Source organism: Meriones unguiculatus, chromosome 17 (assembly GCF_030254825.1).
Source record: "Meriones unguiculatus strain TT.TT164.6M chromosome 17, Bangor_MerUng_6.1, whole genome shotgun sequence".
In the NCBI taxonomy this organism is placed as follows: domain Eukaryota; kingdom Metazoa; phylum Chordata; class Mammalia; order Rodentia; family Muridae; genus Meriones; species Meriones unguiculatus.
In genome coordinates this window covers 92,328,215-92,350,507 of record NC_083364.1, presented here as the reverse complement: position 1 = coordinate 92,350,507, position 22,293 = coordinate 92,328,215, and the positions used below count along the sequence as shown (strand labels likewise).

General features: G+C 38.4%; 1 protein-coding gene across 4 annotated transcripts in view; it reads left to right on the top strand.

Annotated features, from left to right (window-relative positions):
* The window catches only part of Scaf4 (SR-related CTD associated factor 4), a 56,188-nt gene that overhangs the window by 3,007 nt on the left and 30,888 nt on the right, over positions 1-22,293 (top strand). For all 4 annotated transcript variants that reach the window (XM_021660894.2, XM_021660892.2, XM_021660893.2 and 1 more), the window contains exons 2-4: positions 19,347-19,430; positions 20,340-20,384; positions 22,051-22,212. In XM_021660894.2, the coding sequence (XP_021516569.1) occupies positions 19,347-19,430; positions 20,340-20,384; positions 22,051-22,212 (291 nt within the window). The remainder of the gene's footprint in view (positions 1-19,346; positions 19,431-20,339; positions 20,385-22,050; positions 22,213-22,293) is intronic.

The window sequence follows — 22,293 nt, the reverse complement described above, 5'->3', positions numbered from 1 at the left end:
GTAATTAAAGGTACTCATTAACTTGCTGTTTGGATGCTTTATTCCCTCAAAGACACTGAGGAAAATGGACTGATGCAAGTCCACTACAGCTGATGCTTTGTGCTTTGTAGTTTTCCTCAATGTGAAATGTTTAAAATTTTGCTGAAATTTGTGGGATGAATAAAAGATAGAATTTTTTAGCTGGGTGTGCCTTTAATCCCAGAGCTCAGGAGGAAGAAAGTTACAGGTATTTTTAATCACTTAAACTATATTCTTAGACTTTAAAGAATATATGTCCTGTCCCTCTTGTTTAAAATCTTTATAAAAATAATGTAAAGAACAAGTTTTAAATGAAAAAATGAGTTCCTATTTATTTTAAAATACTCTTTTTTTTCCTTTTTCCTTTGTCCTCACCCAAGCTATTACTTCCAGCAGAGACGATCAAATGATGAATTCTGAGGCCTGTGAGCAATAAAGACAGAGTCTGTGTTTGTACATATGTCGCTTATTGTGCATATTCTTAAATGTGCTTGCAAATGAATTCTACAGAGAATCCATTTTTGCTGGTAACCTGCAATAAACCTTGTCCAATGTGTTCCTGTACACATTCCTGACAGTTGTACTCTCTTTGCATTTTGATTCCTTCAGATTCATAAATGTTAAGGGACACAGCAAACTGTTTATGTATGTGTTAGAAATTTAAAATGAAAATATATTATGGGGGGGAATAGCTTCATGCAGTAACAGCCCCTGGAAAGCGCTGTTGCATGCTTGTGAGAAAATGAAAAAGGAGAGGAAGCATTCTTCTAGAGAGAGTATTAATGTGAACACAGTTTTGAACTCAGACCACCGAAAAGGCTTTTTGAGGGTTTCAGCACTTAGGTGTGGCATGCATACAGTGCTGCTTTGCGGTGAAGGGAAAAAAACAAAAATCGTGAGTAGTTCAAATACTCATTTCATCTTTAAAATCAGAGAAAATGGCCTGTGATTATTTGGTTATGAACTACTGTTCTACTGTCACTCTTGATTCCACGTACCCTGAAATTCTGTTAAGTAGGGAGCTTGCTGTCCCTTCCTGTTAACTCTAATGCTTCTATGTTTCACCTTTTAGCTACTAGGCATAATTGTTCAATGGAATCTAGATCTCTGATGAGACTGTTCTTGTTTTTTAACCTCCAATGTTAAATTTTTTTTTTTTTGAAAAATCATTCTTTTCTGAGAGATCTGAGTGGGGGAAAGGATTCAGAATGCTCTTGAGTTTTGTGGAAGGAATGTATCCTATTCTGTTAGCAGCCTGTTACTGCGTTTGACTGTGCAGTGCTGTTATTCCAGGAGTGTTTGTACAGTTTTCTTACTCCCAGTCTCTCTCAGCATTTGAAGTCTGTTTACACATTAACGGAAGGAAATCTGACTCTTCAGAGCATTCAACACTTAGCCCTAATGCTCTTGGTAAAAATATGACCTCTTTAACATTTTTGTCAAATATTTAGTTCTAGAAAAAGTTACCTACAGAAATAATAAATTGATACAGGGATAAATTTAAGAGTAATAGAAAGGTTTGGTTTCTAAATATGGAGAAACAGAATTGGGGATAATCTATACCTAATCAAAGAAGCATGGCAAAATGGTATTTGTTTAAACCCAGACACAAAGTGTGGCTTTTCTGCCATGGGACAGAAGAAAACAAATTTAAGCATTTCAAGTTACCTTGTATGGATGTCTGTACATTAAATCTCATTTTAAATATACCTTGATAACACAGTATTATATGCATTGACCACACTTGTTCTGTTCAGCATTTGTGTGGCTTGTTGATTATATTCCTCCCTTTATAGTTACAGCTCTTTACTGATGTGTGTAAATAGACACCTTGCTCTGTACCATTGTGTTAGATTAATCTGAAAGCCACGTAAAACTCAGGGAAGCAATTACAAATTAGAAAGTAGGGATTTTTTTTTAATTTTTTTATTTTTATTTTTTTAATCAGAGGTGAGTGGACAGCAGGCTCAGTAAAAATGGACCGCCATCCAGTTACCTCTCCAGAGTTCTCATTTGTGTTTGGATAATTGGAGCGTATACATCCTTGTGATCAGTAGTCCTCACTGGAACAGACCCAAGATGGGTGGAATAGTTGACAATGCAGGGTTTGTTGGTTCCCCCAAACCAACCATTTTCCACAAAATTACATAATTGATAATTAGGGTTAAAAAAAAGAAAAGGCCAGAAAAGGAATTTGAACTGTATGCTCATACATAGAATTTTACCAATTGTAAGCAAGTGTCATAATGGGAAAGTGTGGTTAGCAAGTGCCTAATAAAACTTCTTAAAGTACTAAAACTTACTGTGTATTAATATTTCACAATGGTAGATAACAGTACAATGGTAAACTCTTCAAGTTTTAAGCTTGTTCTGTCAGTGGCTACTAAATTTAATCTTGACATTTTTGTTCAGTAGACAGTTAAATGACTAGATTTATGTGTCTGTATACCCTTAATTGAAGAAAAAATTGTTCTTTTTAATTACAAAGTTGTACATGAAGCAGCAGGTGTACAGGCAGGAAGTCCCTGGGGCTCTGGTAGGAACTCATAAAAAGCCTGCTTGACAATAAGATTGAGATATCCTAATATGTGTTTGTACAGCATTGATTTTAGTGTCAGTTACCATCTTGATCAAAAGTTACCCTCATAGGGGTTGGTAAAAGCACTTTCTGTGAGTGCCTGATTGCCTGAGTTCATCAATCCCTGGGACCTCAGTAAAGGTGAAACAGCTGCATAAGGCTGTTTGATCTCCGTGTATACTCGCACACACGTCATATACATTTTTTAATTCAGTGATGGACTTTACCCCCCAAACCATTGTCTGTTTCTACCATATTTATTAACCACTATAAACCTAGATGTAAATTCCTGCTTACTCTTTGTCATGTAGTAATGACATTCTGCATAATTTTTGTTCACGAGCCTTTAGTTTTAAAGCTTCATATTTACCGTACATTTGTTCAAAGCTGATTCTGACTTTTTGCAAATATATTAGAAGCATAGTCTCAGGGGAGGAAGCATTCATATAACTGGCATGGTTTGAATATATTGGTCAAGCACGGGAATACATAACAGGTATATCACAAGACTGGAAACACTAAACACAAATCTCAATGACATAACTTTTTACTTTGTACATCAATGCATGTATTGGAACTGACAGCTTGAGATGGGGAAGTGCATATTTCTTGATGCACTTGCACTCTGGATTCGTACTGTAGGTTGTATGTGAACTTGGCATTGAGGTATTGGTTAATCTCAGCAATAGTCACTGCGCTAGTCTTTTGGACTTAAGAGTCCCTACTGACAAGATACTAGAGTGAGGGGCATATTTTATTCCTGGTGTTATTTATTATTGCAAATGCTTAATGGTAAGTAAAAGCATGAATGGAAAGCTTTATTATCTTTAGGTCTGATCTACTACAGCTGCTTACTGCTCTGCCAGTGTTGTTGTCTCCCTCCATGCTGTTGTGTTGGACAGGAGTGGCCGGCTCACTAGTCCGTCATCTCTGTGAAGGACCTCCAGGGGCCTCATGTACTTTATCATGAGACTTCTGTTTTGTCTTTTCCTTGTTCTAGGTCTACCTACATAGGGTATTATTATAATGATGTATCTTTTAAAGTTTTTTTATAGGTTTTAAGTTTTTGAGTATGTTGCCTGCCTGTGTGTCTGAGCACTATGTGCACAGTGCTGGCAGAGTTCGGAGAAAGGATATTAGTGTTTTTTTTTTTTTTTTTAAGATTTATTTATTTTATTATGTATATAACGTTCTGTCTGCATGTACACCTGAACGCCAGAAGAGGGCGCCAGCCCTCACTATAGATGGTTGTGAACCACCGTGTGGTTGCTGGGAATTGAACTCAGGACCTCTGGAAGAGCAAGCAGTGCTCTTAACCTCTGGGCCATCTCTCCAGCCTGATGTTATTAGATTTTTTTAGAATTAGAGTTATGGATGGTTGTGAGTCACCTTGTTGGTACAGGGAACTGAACCTGTTTCTCTGCAAGAGCAGCAGGTGGTCTTAACCATTGAGCCATATAACTCTTTAGGAAACAAGGTATTTCTTAAAAATTGTCTGGGTCTGGAAAGGTGGCTCAGTGGTTAAGAACACTGTCTGTTCTTCTAGAGGTCCTGAGTTCAGTTCCCAGCAATCACATGGTAGCTCACAGCCATCTACCCTGGGACCTAATGTGCTTTTCTGGAGTGCAGGTGTATGTGCAGATAGAGCACTCACACATTAAATAAATAAATAAATAAATAAATAAATAAATAAGTTTAAGAAAGCTAATGTCTGGGCTGAGGAGGTGGCTCATTTGGCAAAGTGTTGCTGTGTGAACATAAGGACCGGATCGTGGATTCCAGCACCCACATAAAAAGTTGGATTTAGTAGTAACCCTAGCCCTGGAGAGACAGGTGTGAGGATTTCTGGAGCTTTGGGGGCAGCTATCTTTGCTGAATGGCTGATCACCAGAAGTAAAGTGGAAGGCAATAGAGGAAGAAAGGTAATATTGGCTCTGACCTGCACATATACACGTTTTTGTTGTTGTCTTTTTGGTCAAAGGGTTTTTCTTTGTAGCACTCAATATTTTCTCATACATCAGGCTGGCCTTGAACTTACACAGATCCACCTGCTTCTGTCTCCTGAGTGCTGGAACTAAAGTTGTATTCAACCACTACAGATGTCAGCACCACTTATTTTTTAAAATGTGTGTATCACCTAATTCCTAAGAGTTGCCAAACAATAGGAGGTCTACTTTAGAGAGGATATAGCCCAAGCAGTGGAGATTGTTGATAAAGTGCAAGTCTCTGTCTTCCTTTCCTTCCTTCTCAGGTCTAGCTGGCGTGTAACATTGTAGCATACAATGCTTTTGAATGTCCTGTGTCTGGCTCTGCCTCCCAAGTGTTGGGGTAATGTGTCTTGCTTTCCACACTTATAGAAAGGTCCTTCAGTGTGGTGGAACATTCTAAAAACCAGCGAATTACATTTTTAGAATGCATCTTTTTTTTTTTAATTTTATTTTTAAACTTTTTAAAACTCAAATATTACAATATAACATACCACTTACTGTTTCTTGATTGATCTGGTTTTCTGTGAGATTGAAAACAGTATCTGTTATCCAACTACATGGCTTTGTACAGTATTTTGTTGAGCCAGGCAGTGGTGGCGCACACCTTTAGTCCCAGCACTTGGGAGGCAGAGCCAAGCAGATCTGTTGAGTTTGAAGCCAGCCTGGACTACAGAGCGAGTTGCGGAATAGTGAATGTTACACAGAGAAACCCTTAAAAAAAAAAGTCAGTGTGTATATCTGACATCCAGGGATGCACAGAGAAACATTGTCTTGAGAAACCAAAAGAAAAAAAATTATTTTGTTGATTCTGAATCTAAAATTTATTCAAAGCTATTTTTGGTTTTGACAAGATATTTTAAGAAGTTATCCAGAGGAGACAATTGAAGGAAAAAATAGGAGAAATCCTGAGTTTGGTAATTAATAACAGCCAGATGCTATAGCCAATGTTATGTATCTGTCTAAATGCTAAAGAAAATGTTTAAAATTACTTTCTAATAAAATGATTTTGCATTCTTGAATCAAGATTTTTTTCTTTATTGACGTGAAGGAGGAAATATTTCACAAAAATGATTCTTCAGAGGTGATTTCAAGGAGATACTGATATTCAAGTTCACTAGTGACATATAATAATAAACCTGGCTCTATGTTAGTGAAGTAGAGCAAAGATAAAACATGGACAGGCTAAAAAAATATTGTGTTTATGGTGTGTGTGTGTATGCGTGTACATACTGCGGTGCGTGTATGAAAATCAGAGGACAACCTTATGGACTTAATTCTTCTACCTTTCCATGGGTTCTGGGGATTGAATTCAGGTGTTAGGTTTGGTGGCAAGCACATTTACCTTCTTAACCATCCTTCTGTCACATTTCTTGAGCAAATGAAAAGGAGTTTTGGATTAATTGTAGTTCTGTGAACCAAAATGGAGGTAAGGAATGGAAAAGGCCTGGTGTTGAAAACTGGAGCTGAATGGTTAAAAACCCCAGTGAGGGAGGGAAGCACCACTTGGTTCTGAAGTAGAAAAGTTGAATGCAGGATAGGTTTTGGAAATTGTAGCCAAAGCTCAAAAATGAAAAAGAAATAGGGGTATATCTTACAGCAAATCACCAGAAATTACTTTGAAAATTTTTTTCTGTCAACAGTAAATGGCAACAGAATTTGGACTTGGTAATGAAACTGGAGACTAGCAATAAAGAAATGAATATTGCTTATTATACTACTGTGCGGCTTTCTTAATGCATGTAGAAATTACATGTTAAGCTAAAATGGTCTTATTTAATATCAACTAAACTTTATGTACACATGTGTTTATTTTGTAAAATTTTTCCTTAAGTTCTGGAATTAAAAAATGTGATACATTTGTGGGGAAATGTGATAAGTGGAAAGAAAATTAGGGGGAAAATTTTTTTAACACTTGAATTTAAGAATATAAGTGTGACTTTGCTTGTAAAAGTATCTGGCTTGGAATTATAGAAATCCGAGGAGTAGATTTTATAAAGTAGATAGGGAAGTGAAGTGTGCTATTACACCAAACCAAAGACCCTGTTTGGAGTGTAAGCCTAACGTGAAGACCAAGAGTTGGTTGCCAGTACCAAGAAGAATAAAGCGACACATATCTCCTGATTGTTTTTAAAACTTAACTCTTCTGGAGCTTTTTTCTTTTTGTTGTTGTTGATCATGATAAGCTTGTCTATATGCCTTCTAGTCAACTGGAAAAGGTTTGCTTAAACATTTAGACTCAAAGGATTTGACACTGAAAAAATAGAACTTACGTGGACATAAGTTAATAGTAGTTGAAAATGATCCAGAAGCCTAAAAAATACACATAAAACAGTAGTTTGATTTGTACTTTATAGCCACATTTTTTTAAAAAATGTTTTGTTTTTTGAGACAGGGTTTCTTTGTGTAGTCTTGGCTGTCCTGGACTCACTTTGTAGACCAGGCTGGCCTCGAACTCACAGATCAGACTGCCTCCGCTTTCCAGAGTGCTGGGATCACAGGAGTGTGCCACCTTGCTTGGCTAAAGAGGAAATTTTTTTAGACACTTTTTTCTTTGTAATTTAAAAGTTTTTATTAAAGATTTTTTAGTAGAGCTGGTAATATATAGCTAAGTTCAGTATCCCAGCATTACTACCTTCCAGAATTTGTAAGCAGTGTAGACTGTAATCAAATAAAATTTATTCCATGTATGAGTCATGCCTGATACTGATGAGTCTTTATGATTTGGTTATTTGTTATTTTAGGTATGGTTTGTTTGTTTGTTTGTTTTTCTTTAAAGCCAGTCCTTTTTACATAGCCCTGGGCTATTCTGGGACTATTTGTAGACCAGGGTGGCCTTGAACTCACATAGCTGGGATTAAAAGTATGTTCCATCACAAACAGCTACCACCTTTTTATCATTTAACTACATTTATAATAATTTGAAAACAGACATGGTGGCATATACCTGTAACCTCAGCACTCAGTTTGCCAGGCAGAACTTTAGTTTGAGGCCATTCACAAAGATAAACCTTGTCTCAAAAAGAGAATTTTTTTTGTCTTAGATCCAAATTAAAATTAACTTTTATGTCCATGATTTTAACTTTTTCTTTTTGAAATAAAAACATGTTGGGCAACTTTAAATTAGAGAATGTATTTCTTTTCCGTATGCTTATGTTGGGATTTTTTTCCCTTATTTGAAGACAAAGCTTCACTGTGCTGCCACATGTAACAGGAAACTGTTACTATTATTTTTTTTTCCTGAATGGTAATTGTGAGAATTTTAAGAGCATCACATTGTTGTGTTAAGTACAGTTCTGGATATAGAATTGGTTGACTTTTTTTTTTTTATGTTTTTTTGTTTTTGTTTTTGTTTTTTGTTATAACTTCATCTTTTTCTGAAGAATTAGAGTGCATCAACTATGTCTCACTCACCAGCTGAGTATTTTGGCTTTATGCTAGACTTTACATCATGGTTATATAAAGAATTCTAGGCCATTTTTGATTGATGTTTTGCTTGGTTTTACTTAGCAAGATTACTCATTAGTTTACTATTTTTTGACATTTCCTTTGTTAACTGAGTTCACTGTTTTTCAGTTTTAGTGTCTCTTGCATTATTTTAGTTCCATTTATGTGGATGTCAAAGGACTTAGAGGTGTCTTGATTCTAGGGCATCAGAGTTGAGTCTAAAGCTTAGTGGCAATCATTTTACCTGGGGAACCCTCTCACAGGCCCGTTCTTGCTGTCTGTACCTGCTTTTGATAGTTCTTTACACAGTTGTACTGTGGTAGAAGTGCTTGGTGGTTGTTTCATTGTGCTTGGCCTTCCCCAGTCTGTTTCTCTAACATTAGAAGTGTTTTCTCAAACAAGGACCTAAAGGGAATGCTGTGTTAGAAGGCACTGTTAGCTACCCTTAACTATGCTGGCAGTAAGCTTCATGGAGTTTGTCTGAGCTATAATTAGCTGGGTAAGCATTTTTTTCCAGAAATGACAGTTATCATTTGTTAAGAAATTTATAAGTACTTTTTGTTATATTATTAAATATCGCAGTTGTATTGGCTTTGGCTCTTGATTTGGTAAAAAAAAAAAAAAACAAAAACAAAAAAACTAGTGCATCTGATATCCTGAGTCAAATGTACAAAAGCGGAGAAGTGGAATTGAATGCTTTTGATCCCTCCACCCCACTGGAAGACTTGACCACCTGCCTGTCACTACGTATGATTCTTTTAGAAGCATTCTCCCCCTTTTTTTGTGCCCTGTGTGCACGTGGGAATCAGAGGACAACTTTCAGGAATCTGTTCACTCTTCCATTGGGTTTTGGGGATCCAACTCAGTCTTTGATGGCAAGTGTCTTTGCCGTCCCATTGGCCCAGTCTTGGGTTTTGGTTTGTTTGTTTCCTTAAGCTTTGTAATAAATAGGGGTAACAAGACTCAAGGAAAAAATGCTTTGTCATCTTGGAGTTTATATAATAGCAAAGGAGAGAACGGTAGATATAATCCATTGTGAACTAAATTTGAGAAAAAAATTTTAAGTTTAAGGAAAAGAAAGGTTGGGCCAAGTCACTTTTGAAAAAAACTCAGGAAAAAGTACTTAAGGTATTTAGAAATTTTTAAGAAAGTGTTTAAGGTGTTAGGGAAATGGCCCAGTGGTAATGGCAGCCATTCTGGTCAGTTAATTAATGCCTTCCAGTGCAGTGAGAGATCCTGTCTCAAACAAGGTGGAGAGCAATAGAGGGCATCTGGCCTCAATGGCAGGCAGACAGACACGCACGCACACCATGCACACCTTTAAAAAACAGACTAGTACTGGAGAAGTGGCTCAGTGGATAAGAACAGTTGTTCTCGCAAAGGACATGGGTTAGAGGCACAGCACCTACATGGTGGTTCACTGCTGTCCAAACTCCAGTTCTAGGAAGCACGTAATACATGCAAATGGTACTCTTATATATAAAATATTTTAACATTGAGACTACTTTGTAATTTTTCTAATGTCCTTGATAGCCTAATTTCAAGATAAGGATAATATGTAATTTTAGAAGTTGTAGAGTGTATCATTTACTTTTATCTCTTCCAGTTCTGTTTCTCTTAGGAATGTCTAGTCTACTAGTTACCAACAGTCAGGACATGTTCACTAACAGTTTATAACAGAAAAAGAATGAAGACTGCTAATAGCTTTTTTTCAGAAAGATGCTGGCTGTGGCTTTATTCTAAATATATTAGAAAAATAGGGTTCAGATAAGGGTATCAAGTAGTCTTAAAAATACTAGGATTCAGTTGACGTCATCTTAGAAGTCCCACTCCCTCTTTTTTAAAAATAATTTATTTTATGTGCATTGGTATTTTGCCTGCATGTAGGTCTGTGTGAGGGTATCAGGTCTTAATTACAAACACTTGTGAGCTGCCATGTGGGTGCTGGGAACTGAAGCCATGTCCTCTGGAAGAGCAGTCAGTGCTGTTAACAGATGAGCCATCTTTCTAGCTGCCCCCTGCCCCTTTAAATTCAAACCATTGATTGACACTTGGTCTAGGGTATACAAAGTGAGTTTATAAAGTGAAATGAAAGTTGGTTTGAGTGATTTTTAAACTATCTAAGTAGATTGGAAAGACTATTAAGAACTCAGCATAGTTACTATGAAGATGTAGTTTTGTTAGGGATGATGGAAAACAGAGCACTGCTTTATTTAAAGCAATAAATAATCATCTCTCGTGCATATGTACCAGCAGTGTAGTTTCCTCCAACCTGGGGAGTGTGGCAGAAATTGGAGGTTTTAGTGGTCTCCCTTTGGAGACCCGAATTATCTGAGAAGGCCCTGTATAATCATAATGGTCCTGATCTAAGAATGGCAAGAGATAGGAAGTAAGACAAGGGAAGCAAAGCAGAGGTCAGAGAGGGAGAAGGCACTGTCCTGATGCCTTGAGGGTAGAGGGAGAGGCCATAGGTCATAGGTCAGCCAGTAGAAGCTGAAATAGCAAGAAATGGATTCTCTGCAGAATCCAGGAGTGCAGCTCTGCTACTGAGTTGATGTTTGACTAATGGAAGCGTGCCCTCCAGAGTAGAAGTGCATCGCTTGAAGACTTTTTAGGGTACATTGAATACTTTTATTGTACCAGTAGAAAAGCAGTCAAGTTAATTCACTTGACAATATTGATTTGAGAATACATCTGAACTCTTGAATTTTAAAATGTCAACCTTAATATATCTAGAAACTGTATCATTTGCCATTATAATAGTTAAGGTAAGAGGAAGGCGTGGTAGTCAGCTTCACATATTTTTTGTTATTTGAGAGGGATCTCTGCTCAGCCTCAGGCTGAATTGTGGGTCAGTTCAGGCAATGCTGCTGTAGCCATTGGAACTGACTGACTAGGAGTTACTAGTATTTCACCAGATAGATTCTTTGAGTGTAGAATTTGGGCTGCTTCACACCAGCATGAAAATAATAGCACTTGGCTCTGTAGGCTTGAGGGCCTGACCCCAGCACCGGTGTGAAGAGCTGGTGGGGTTGTGTGAGCATGCTTGTTACCTTTTGCTGTGCTTACTGGAGACTGCATTGCTGGAGCTTAGCTGCAGCTTCAGTGAGGGCTCCTGTTTCGGGGAAATGAGGTAGAGAATGGTAGAACAGTATTCTGTTACTTTTGTGCTCTGCCCATACACACACAAACAATAATATTTTTAAAAATTAAAAACAACGTTCCCAGGGTATTGCATTAGTCATTGACTGGGTGTGTGTGCGCCAGCTTGAGATGTCTGTACTTTGCCATATTTAATCTGAACAACCTTAAGTGAGATAAGAACTATCAATATGCCCTTTTTTTTTCCAAATTAAAAAATATATTGTGGTTTGAAAAGGTTAGCTAGAGTTATTGACATGTGAGAATGATTATGTTGGATCATGAAATCATGTTCATGTTTGTGCAAGTGTTGAGATGAGACCTACTCAGAGATGGCTGGATTATCAGGAAGCTAAAAGCCCTTATGAAGCAGGTTATTAAGGACACAAGCCTGGTCCCTTCCCCTCCCCTCCCCTCCCCTCCCCTCTCCACCCCTCCTCTCCTATGTTCTTTGCCATGAGATGCCATTGGACAAATGCCTTCACCAGTTAGGGACACCTTGAACTTCCAGAATTTGACAGACTGCAATATGAGAATTGCCTTCAGTTTGTATAAGACCCTGCTTAAAAACAAGTAGAAGTTCCTTAAAGATTGCATAGTGGGCTGAGAATGTAGTTGCCCCATACACCTTTTAGTTGCCTAGGATGTAGTTTTCTGTACAGTTCAGGACATTTTCCCAGTGCTGTAAAGTTATTTTGCTTTGACTGATTCCCTAAGTGCTGAGGGAATTCCAAAAGAACCAGTTTAAGTACTGTGTTCCTTTTTTTCCTAAGTCTCTTTACTGATGGAAGGGATGAGGATGACCAAGTCGTTCTTTGTGTTTAAAATGCTTTATATCTCAAGCTAGCATGACAGAGGACAATGTCAAGGGTAGGCTTTCTTAAAAGCTGTCCCAGTAATAGAACAAAGAGCCTTTACTGAGACCAGTTGCTGCGAATGTAATGCCTTTTGAGACCTAGAGGCTGCTGCAGTTACTCCACATCAGAGGAGTCCATGGCTCCTTATGCTGCTCTATGATTTATTTTCTCATTGACAAATGAATGGAAATGCAGGCTGTCATGATCAGGGTGGAGCCTGCACCAAAGGATCTTATGAGGACTTGTACACTCACCAGTAGATAGCAGTGCACCTCTGTAGGCTGGGGATGCTGTGCCTTGGCTTGTACTCTCCCTGGGAGATAGCACTGCACACCTGTAGGCTAGGGATACTTACTGTAGCTTGGAAAGGTGAATTTGCCCCAAATTTGAGTCAAGTTTTTGACTCAGTACCTCAGTGTCTGGTGTGTTTTCCATACTAGTCAGTGTCGGGATAACAGTTTTCTGGTTTTCACACATTTATGTTTAAGTTGTTTTGTTTTGTTTTGCTTTTTCTTTGAGGTTTGTTGTCTTGAGACTGGAAGTTGGCTAGAAATTGCCAGTCTTGAATTAACCCCCTTTTCCCCCTTTCCATTTTTCCAGTTTGCTTTTATTTTTCTTATTTCTGAAGTGAGATTCCCTCCTCCCCTCCTTCAATACTTTCCTATTTTTTAACCACAACCCACAAGAAGACTTAACACTTAGATTCAGGCATTTAAGTGTTATGTGCCCACAAGCAGAACTACAAAGTTTTGTGAAACACTATAGTTGGGCCACTCCTATTCTCAAAATCACTAGTCTTGGCTTAAAAATATTGGGGTGAAATTGTAGAAAGTTCCAAAGGGTAAGACTTGAGTTACTGCTTAACACTGTTGGTTAAGCAGTACTTGGAGTCCTTGTGAGTGGTTGCATGCAGAGACACTGCTAAAGCTCCTCATCAGGGCACATCTCTTCTCACCAGCACTTGCTTGAAGGCTGTTTCTCTCGTATCTCATTTATGTGCTCTGTAGTACAGACCTTTTTTTTTCTTGTCATTATTCTCTAAACGGTACATCATAACACTTAGTTTTACATAGTACTTACTATGTGTTAGGCTTTATAAATGGTCGAGAGATGATTGGAACTGTTACCAGAGAAGGTGCACATTCTATTCTGTACGTCTGTAAGGGACGTGAGCAGGTAGCCAGTGCCACAGGACAAGTGTGTTAACAGTTTTTTAGTTGTGACTTCTGCCTGTAGCTTGGAAAGCACTGCTCTGAACTATTTCCAAGGTGTTCTGGTAATAAGCTGACACCTCTTGAGCACTTACGCTATGCTAACTGCTGTGTTAATGCTCTGACATGTTTGTACTCCACACTTAAGTTTCCTTAAGCAGACCTGGCATGATTTCCACTGTGCACATGAAGAAGTGTTTTCAGCAATAGGCAGTGACAGAGCCAAACTTAGTAGGCAGTTAGTAGATTATTTGGTCTGTGTTCTGACCAATAATAACAGTTTGAAAATTCAATAACTATAATGACAATCTTGGATTGTCACAAGGCCAGCCTTTATAAATCTGAGAGATTCCTCAGCTTATTAGGGTGACTTTGACAGCTTTGTTTGTTTATAATTATTAAATTGCAATTTAGCTCTAGATGAGGAGAGGAAGGACTAAATAGTACATTACTTACTTTAGAATGAGAGAAACTAATAAACAGATTAACAGTATATGTTATTTATTTGAGACAAGATCTCACTAAGTTACCCAAGCTGGCCTTGAACTTGCGCTCTCTAACTTGGCTTCTTACATAGCTGGTGTAATGGATCTTTGGATTGGGTTTAGCATAGATTTTAATTAAGGAAGCAGGATTGGCACATGTGAAGGGTGGGCATGGAGACCAGGAAAAGAAAAAAAAGCAATTCAAGTATTCCAGGCTATTTTAGATAATTCCATTTGGGAGCTGAATTAATAATTCCTAAGAGTAATACAGTATTGTTTCTAAAGACCTGGGATCAAATTCAGAAGCAGTGTTTGGACTCTGAGTTTTGCCAAGGCATGCTCTCATGAGTCAGTGTTGAGCAAGTAGAATCTCACTGTACAGAACAGAGGGCTGGCTATTGAGAGCACTTCTGTGCTCACAAAGTTGAGATCTCAAAACCAGTGTACTTGTCATACATCTGTGACGTTAAACACGTATAGTAGTCCTGAACACCATGGACAAGTTTCTGGTTTTTGCTTTTCTTTCTTTTTCAGTGTGGGAATCTACCATAGGGCCTTGTACCTGTGCCCTACCACTGAGCAACATTCCAGCCCCTCTTGGCTTGCCTTCCTTGTCACTGTGACAGACTTGTCAGAGCTCAGATTTCAGAGGGTTTCAGGCCACTATGGCAGCAAAGGCATGCAACCGTTCATAGCAGCTTGGACATATCACTTCATAGCAGAGCAAGGGGTAGGGTCACCCTCCAGCCAGGCCCCACCTACTTCCTAAAGGTACTATAACCCTCCCATTCCCTAAACGGGGCCAGAAACCGGGACATGCCATTCAAAACCTGATGTAGAGAGGGTAACCGTTTTTTGGTTTGGTTTGGTTTGGGTTTTTTGTTTGTTTGGTTTTTTTTTTTTGGTCTTTTGGTTTTGTTTTGTTTTCATTTAATTGCTATATTAGCGTAGCCATTAAATTGTGGTACCATTTATTCATCAAAATAATTGATGTTAAGGGCTGGAGAGATAGCTCAGTAAAGTGTTTGCCGGGAGGGACCCGAGTTGAACCCCAGAATTTATGCAAAAAACCAGACCTGTTAGCATGTGGTTATAATCCCAGGATTAGGGACATAGACCCTTGGGGTTTACTCTCCAGGGTCTGGCTTAATTAGTGAAGTCTGGGCCAAAGAGAGGCCATGTCTTTTTTTTTTTTTTTTTTTTTTTTTTTTTTTTTTGGTAGTGGTGGTAGTTGGGTTTTTGTTTGTTTTTAAGGTGGAGGTCTCCTAAGCAAGGCAGTTGAAGTTGACCTTTGCCTTACACGCGCGCACACACACACACACACAGAGTATTGTAGTAACTTTTGGGTAGGATGTTAGCATAGCAACGTGGGATCCGTTCTTGAACCTTAGTACTCTCATCTGTAACATGAAATAATGTCCACCTGACAAGGGCTCTTAGTATTTCTGTTCAGTTAATGGGTGTCAGAGCACATGGTTACCAGGAATGTGTTTCCATGGAGGTAGGTTCATATCTAATGAAGCCAGTAATTTAGATAGCAAGGAATCAATTTGATTTGTAAAAGAGGTAGAGATGTGGTTGAGTGTATGGTTTGAAGTCAGCTATATATTGGGAACCGTCAGCTTTCGAAAATAATTTTTAAATATCTTAATTTTGAAACTTTCCTAAAAGCATTTTTTTTTCCTCAAAATACATCGACTACAAATTCACAACTCTAGGATTTAAAAATAGTTGGTAAAGGAAAGTCAAGGTCGCCTAAAAAGAAACTTGGGTGCCCTGGAAACATGCTTCCTTAGCAGGTCAGGTCATTTAAAGTTCTGAAGTACACTCTACTAGGTGTGGTAGCACACACACACTTTTAAAGAGGCAGAGGCAGGTGTGTCTCTGAATTCAAGGTTAACCTGCTCTGCTCTGAGTTCCAGAACGGCCAGGGAGGTAGAGTAATACCCTGAAGATGGCACTGCTACCTCTCTATGTGCTGAGAGTCATCACTTGTTGAGCTTTTGAGTGAAAAATTAGCCTACAAATATTTTTCTGCAATCCTAACCAATTAGAATTTAGAGTCGCTGGGAAATTCACGTCTGGGCTCTGCGAGTTGGCTCAGTGGGTAAAGGTTACAGGCAGCTGGAGAAACTGAACCTGGAACACAGAGGAAAAAGCTGACTACCTAAAGTTGTCTTCTGCCCTCCACACATGAACTGTGCATCATACCCAAATACACTGATAATCAAAACCTTCATGTCTGTTATGTCCTCGTAATTTTCTAAATGAAAGAACAAGGTTTGGTTATCATTCCAAGTTAGCCTTCCAATGTTAGAAAGTGCCAAGTGCCTGAGTTGTAGGATTTCATTTTGCTCTGGCGCTCTTTTATGCAGCTCTTTTCTCTGCTGAATTGGAGTTTTTTGTATCCCTAACTTCCAGTAGGCTCCAAGTACCCTTTTAGCACAAACTCCTCACTTTCTTTACAGGTGTTTCTGTTTCAAACACAGACCTGTTTGTGTGTTAAAGATCCATTTGCAGTCTGCTGGATGTTGAGTGTACAGCCCACATTCTGTGTCATTGCTGAATGAATACAACATTCAGGGAGGACAATCTGTCTGCCTGACAGTTTTGTTTCTTGGTCAGTGCTTTCTGCTTAAATGTAGTTGACAAACAGCATTGGATACACGATTAGGGAGCGTCAACCTTAGACTAGACTAGATTTGACAATATTTAATTTCATTACTTGGTGTTCATCTAAGCCATGGAACTTTCCCAAGAGTCATGTGAAAGCAAACCTTAGAAGTGATGAGGTCACCCTGCTATCTTATGCATGGTAGGTATGGAAGTGACTCCTCTCCGTATGCATCTCTTGATAATCTTTTCTCCAGATATTGGTTGTTGCTGTGTGATTGTCTGCTTTAATTTTTAAAATGATTATGAGAATTTGTTTTTACTTGGAAGCAGCAGCTGTCTTGTATGTTCATTGGACTTTAAAGAAAATAATGACTTGCTTACCTTGAAATTACTCAATAAATAGGTACAATCTGAGGCATTAGAGGATACTAGGTTAGGCTTCAGTAAATTGTACACGTGAGATCCATGGATTGACTTTTCTGTAGCCCCTTTTTCTCAAGGTACAGTGATAGAAAAGATGGTAAATGTATGCTGGATATTTATGAACCAGTTTTTTGAGATTTTAAATTGAAATCGTTAAGTTTGTCTCAGTTGATTGATTTACATAGCTTCACCCATTACCGTGTCCTTTCTACTTTTTTATTTAGTGTTGTTCTCAAGGAGAACCTTTTTAAAAAGATTAAGTGTGTGTGTTTGTGTGCATGTGTGTGCGAACACAAGCATTCACAAGTGTAGGTGCCCAGAGAGGCCAGAAGAGGAAATTGGATCCCCTAAGGCTACAGTTTTACACTGGTGAGCCACTGAGCCTGGGAACAGGGACCAAGCTCATTCCCTGGAAGATCAGTGTGCTCTCTTACTGCTCAGGACTTTGTAATTGACTTTGTCAGTTTGGGGTTTCCGAATCTCTTCAGAAAATGGATTTGTATGAAATACCTGAAGTTGTTTTGTTTTGTTTTTTTCATTTTCTTAACATATAAAAAATTTCCACCTTTTCTGCTTAGAGTGTCTGGCCACTATAGTAGTGCCTCTATCATCCCGTGCCTTTTCTTTTTTTTTTTTTTTTTTTTATCCCGTGCCTTTTCTAACCACTGTATATGTGTAGGTACATTGTGTTCCTAGTTTTAAGAAACCTGACATCATGACATGTAGGATAGACTGCCAGGTAGGGAAGCTTACCCTAGGAAGAGACTCAATTTTCAGCTGGCATTGTATTGTCTAGTCAGAATGGCATGGCAGCACACACATGAGACAGTGCTGGCTGGAAGGAAATGGAGATGGCTTACAGGTGGATAATGTTCAGAAACCTGAAATGTGCTGGACGGCACTTAGACGTGGCAAGTCTTAGACTCTTCGGGTGACAGTTCTTAGATGCCGCAGTTGAGTGCTGCCTAAACATTGATCGAGTGAGTGAGTATATGTAGAGAGGACAGCCTCAAGTGTCGTGCACTAAGTCTGGCTGCCATCTCCCACGACCACCACTTTCCATGTGGGTCTAGGGACCAAATGCGGTCCTTGTGCTATTGAACCATCTCCCCACCTGTTTTTATTTCTGAGGCCTGCGACTCTGTGCATCCTTGGCTGAGCTAGAGCTAACAGGGCTCTGTTTGCCTCTGTCTTCAAGTACCAAGGTTAAAGGCATGTACTACCACACCCGACACTTCTCTCCAGTTAAACTCTGCCTGGGCAGGGCGAAGGCAAAAGAAACTCTGGTGGAGGTCCCTGCTGGTCCTGAAGTGGTCTTCCATCCTGGGTATAGGTGTGAAAGACTAGTCCAGCCTTGTAGTAGCTAGTTCCCTCTGAAGCTTCCCTCAGGAGACTGGCACTCTCCCAGAGAGCAAGAAAAAACCTGCAGTTGTATCTGGTAAAGCAAATGATCTTAACCTATTCTCACTTTCAATTGGGTGAGAAGCTCAGCTAGCTCAGTTGGTAGAGCATGAGATTCTTAATCTTAGGGCCAAGGATTTGAGCCCCACATTGGGTACCACATGTAAGTGTATGCTTTTCCTAGGCCTGCCCTAGCTTTTGAATATGACTCAAACTTATTACTAGCTTATGGCACTGAGCTGGGCAGCGTCGTCTTTTCTAACCTGACAATACTGGTTTGGCTTACTTCCCAGCCACCTGACCCGTTACTTGCCATTTTAGTCTCGCCCTGACACCTCCTTCTTCATCTGTGCCCTGATGGCGACATCCTTCCCTCCCTGGAAGTCCTGTCTTTTCCTCTCCTGCCCACCTATGGGCTGTTCAGCTCTTTATTCGACCAATCAAAGGGTAATGGAGAACAGTGTTTATAAAATACTAAGACAAGAGATGCTTCATAATAATGACGATACCAAAGTTCAGACTCGGTATTTGACTGCACGGTGCACAAAAACATCACTCCAGCAGCACTTAATTTCAGGATTATATGTTTATAACCCTTTTGGACTGTGGTTGTTAATGTCTTAGTTGGATTTAATCTTTGGGGGAAAGAATATGGTGTTTGGCATTATGGGATTACCTGATTGTCATAAAGATGCATTAAACTGTTCTGACTCTTAAGTGGTGGCCTAGGTTTTACATTAAGAAATTTTGAATTTTCACACTACCATCACAGATATTTGGAACTTTATAATGGTATTTTAAATTTATCAACTTTAATATGTTTATCTAAATGAATGTTAGGGTTATAAGATTTGGAACTGAAATTACACTAAACATTGATAAAATCACACTGTTGCCACATTTAGTTCAGAAGGAGGTGTTCTGTTTCCCTTCCTGGTTTTTAGTTCTTTGGTACACTAATTTTGTTGGTTAGTTTGTAACATTTTTAATGTTTTGTCTCTACATTCATACATTTGATGTCTAGAATAGTTAAGTGATGTAGGCTACATGGGCAAATTGGGAGATTCGTAGTTAGAAAGGTTTGTTCTCTTGACTAATTGGTATAAATTTCTTTGTAAAATAAGAGAAATTGACCTCTGAATTTACCTTGTCTTTTAACTTGTTTGTATTTCTTGTATTTTAAGCTCTTTTCACTTATGGATATGAAACCTCCCATCTCTAGAGCCAAGATGATTCTCATTACTAAAGCTGCTATTAAAGCCATTAAGGTAAGAATAAAATGTTTAATTTAGAAATACTTTTTTTTTAAGATTTATTTCTTTATTATTTACACAGTACTGTGCCTGCATATATGTGTTCTCATCAGAAGAGGGCCCTAGATCTCATGATAGATGGTTGTGAGCCACCATGTGGTTGCTGGGAATTGAACTCAGGACCTTTGGAAGAGCAGACCGTGCTCTTAACCGCTGAGCCATCTCTCCAACCCAAGAAATACTTTTTGATTGTTTAATTATTATTGGTGACAGGTGGGAACATGCCATGGCATGCATGTGGAGGTTAGAAGACCACTTTTTAAAGTCAATTTTGTTTTGTTTTGTTTATTTTCTTTTCACCTTTATGTGGGTTCAAGGGATTCAACTCAAGTTTGCCAGGCTTCTGGAACAAACACCCTAACCCACTCAGCCATCTTGCCAACTCTGCTTTTGAATTTTTTAAAGAATACAGTTAAACATCAGAATTTATTTTGTGAATTAAGTTTTGCTAAAGGTTTTTGATAATACTGTGTATTTGCATTGTGACATCCATTCATAGAACTTTCCCTATATTTTAGTCCTTATAAACTGGCTTTGAGACATTATTGTCTTCTTACAGGCTTTGTGACCCAGGATAATGTTGTGGTAAATGGCAGTTTAGAAATGTTATTGTTTAACTTGGCCCTGTTGACATAGCCTGGTGTCTCGCTGCCTAAAGATTGAGGAATTAAGAAAGGACATTAGCCTTGTATAGTGTGTAGTTTTGTTCTGATTATTTCTTTTCTCAAGATTCTTTGCAGTTGTTGATTTTTGAACTGTTTCTAATTAATTTTTTCTAGTAATTGCTAATTTTTTTAATTGAAAATTTCAAGGTTTTGAATTATAGGAAATGTATAAACTGGCTAATTTTCTGTTCTTTTTCAGCTTTATAAGCATGTTGTTCAGATAGTAGAAAAATTCATCAAAAAGGTAACTTTCATTATTGTACACATACAGTAAATGTTTTTTTAAATAGTTACTGAATAGTTTTTAATCATTGAGAAGTTTTAAAAGGTACTTTTTTCTATTACTGCTACATTTTGAGTATTGGCGAGAAGCACGGCACTTGGCTTCTGTTGTAGCTGAGCAGAGAATTTTGCTTTTTTGTCGGGGTCCTTCTCCAGCCTCAGGGTGCTGCCTGCCTGCTCTACACCGTTTGCCCCATCCGCTCTCCTGTGACTTTTTCAGATGGAGTTACTTTTTATTTTTCCTGTTACTATCATGTTTAAACTGTTTTGGTTGTGTGGTTGAATGTTGTCTTAAAGTGTGCGTGATTACCATGTCTTTCTCAGTAGAGAACTGAGGATGGTCTTAGGTGTCTGTCTGTCTTCCTCTCTTTCTTTCTGTTTTTGTTGTTGTTTGTTTTTGTTTTTTTAAGACATGGTTTTTCTGTAGCCCTGGCTGTCCTGGAACTTGCTTTGTAGTCCAAGCTGTCCTTGGGCTTGGAGGTCCTCCTGCTTATGCCTCCATTGCTGGGAATAATGGTGTGTGCCACCACTGTGGCAGTCTTTGAAGTTGTAATCTGTTGACCTGCCTTTGTGCCATGAAGTACATAGTAGGTGTTTATGTCAGAAGCTTTTTGTAGTAGCAGATCAAAGGGCAAGAAGCAAATGGGAAACATTTATTGCATGTTTGCCTCTGCCTCCAGTTACTGCAGTATGTACACCTGGATCTACTTATGGTTTATATATGTGTGTGCCTCCTCTGCCATATACATCTGAATCTGGTTATGGTCTGTTATATGTGTGTACATCTGTAAGGAAAATGGACAGAGTACTGGTTGCTGACTTGCATTTCTACTGAATGTATTATAAACATCTGCAGAATAGCCCTCTGTGTAATTGTTGTTATGCTTTATTTAGCTAGTATATACTTATCTTTCTAGCTTTTTACTTTGCATTGAAAAATGCTTCAGTAACTAACCTTAAAAGAAAATGTACGTCTATCTTGTTTTCTTTAGCACAAAGATTTTTGTTGCTAAATTAGTTGTCTTCCATGAAGGGCTGTGCCCTTTCCTACAGAAATGCCTGTTTTTCTGTAATTTGTTTGTAGACCCAAATAACCTTTCATTTTACTTTTTATTTCTCTGGTATACACTTTAACTAAAACTAGCATGTTTAAAAGTATTTTTTAGTAATTTCAAAAGGTGAAAATTACTGAATTAGAGGCTCATAATTGAATTTGTAGGACAGTATGTTGGAAATGGCCTCTGGAAAGTTTTGGAGAGAAGTCAGGATCTGAAGGAAACAAAGTCCTGGTGTCAAAGAATGTGACTATATACAGACTTGAAGTCTGACAGCCAGTTAGATGGCTGGAACACTTGTACTTTCTACACAGTGGACGATGGATATGTAGAGCAGCATACGTGTGAGCAGGTTTAGTTTGGGTTTTCTTCCTTCCCTCCTTTTTTTTTTTTTTTTTTTTTTTTTGAGACAGGGTTTTACTCTGTAGCCCTGGATGGCCTAGAACTCAATAAGTAGACAGAGATCCCACCTGCTTCTGCCTCTGCCTCTGGGATGCTGGCCTTAAAGGTGTGTCCCACCACGCTCACTGATTGTTTTTTTCTTATACCAGCTTTCTATCTTTACCCTTGCAGTGTAAACCAGAATACAAGGTTCCAGGATTATATGTCATTGACTCCATTGTGAGACAGTCTCGTCATCAGTTTGGAACGGATAAAGATGTTTTTGGGCCAAGATTCTCTAAAAATATAACTGCTACATTCCAATATTTATATCTTTGTCCATCTGAAGATAAGGTATAGTTAATGACTTCTAAAATTTTGTGTCTTTATTGAGTTTATTTTCTTTTTATATGTTTAAATTGCTGTTGTTTGAAG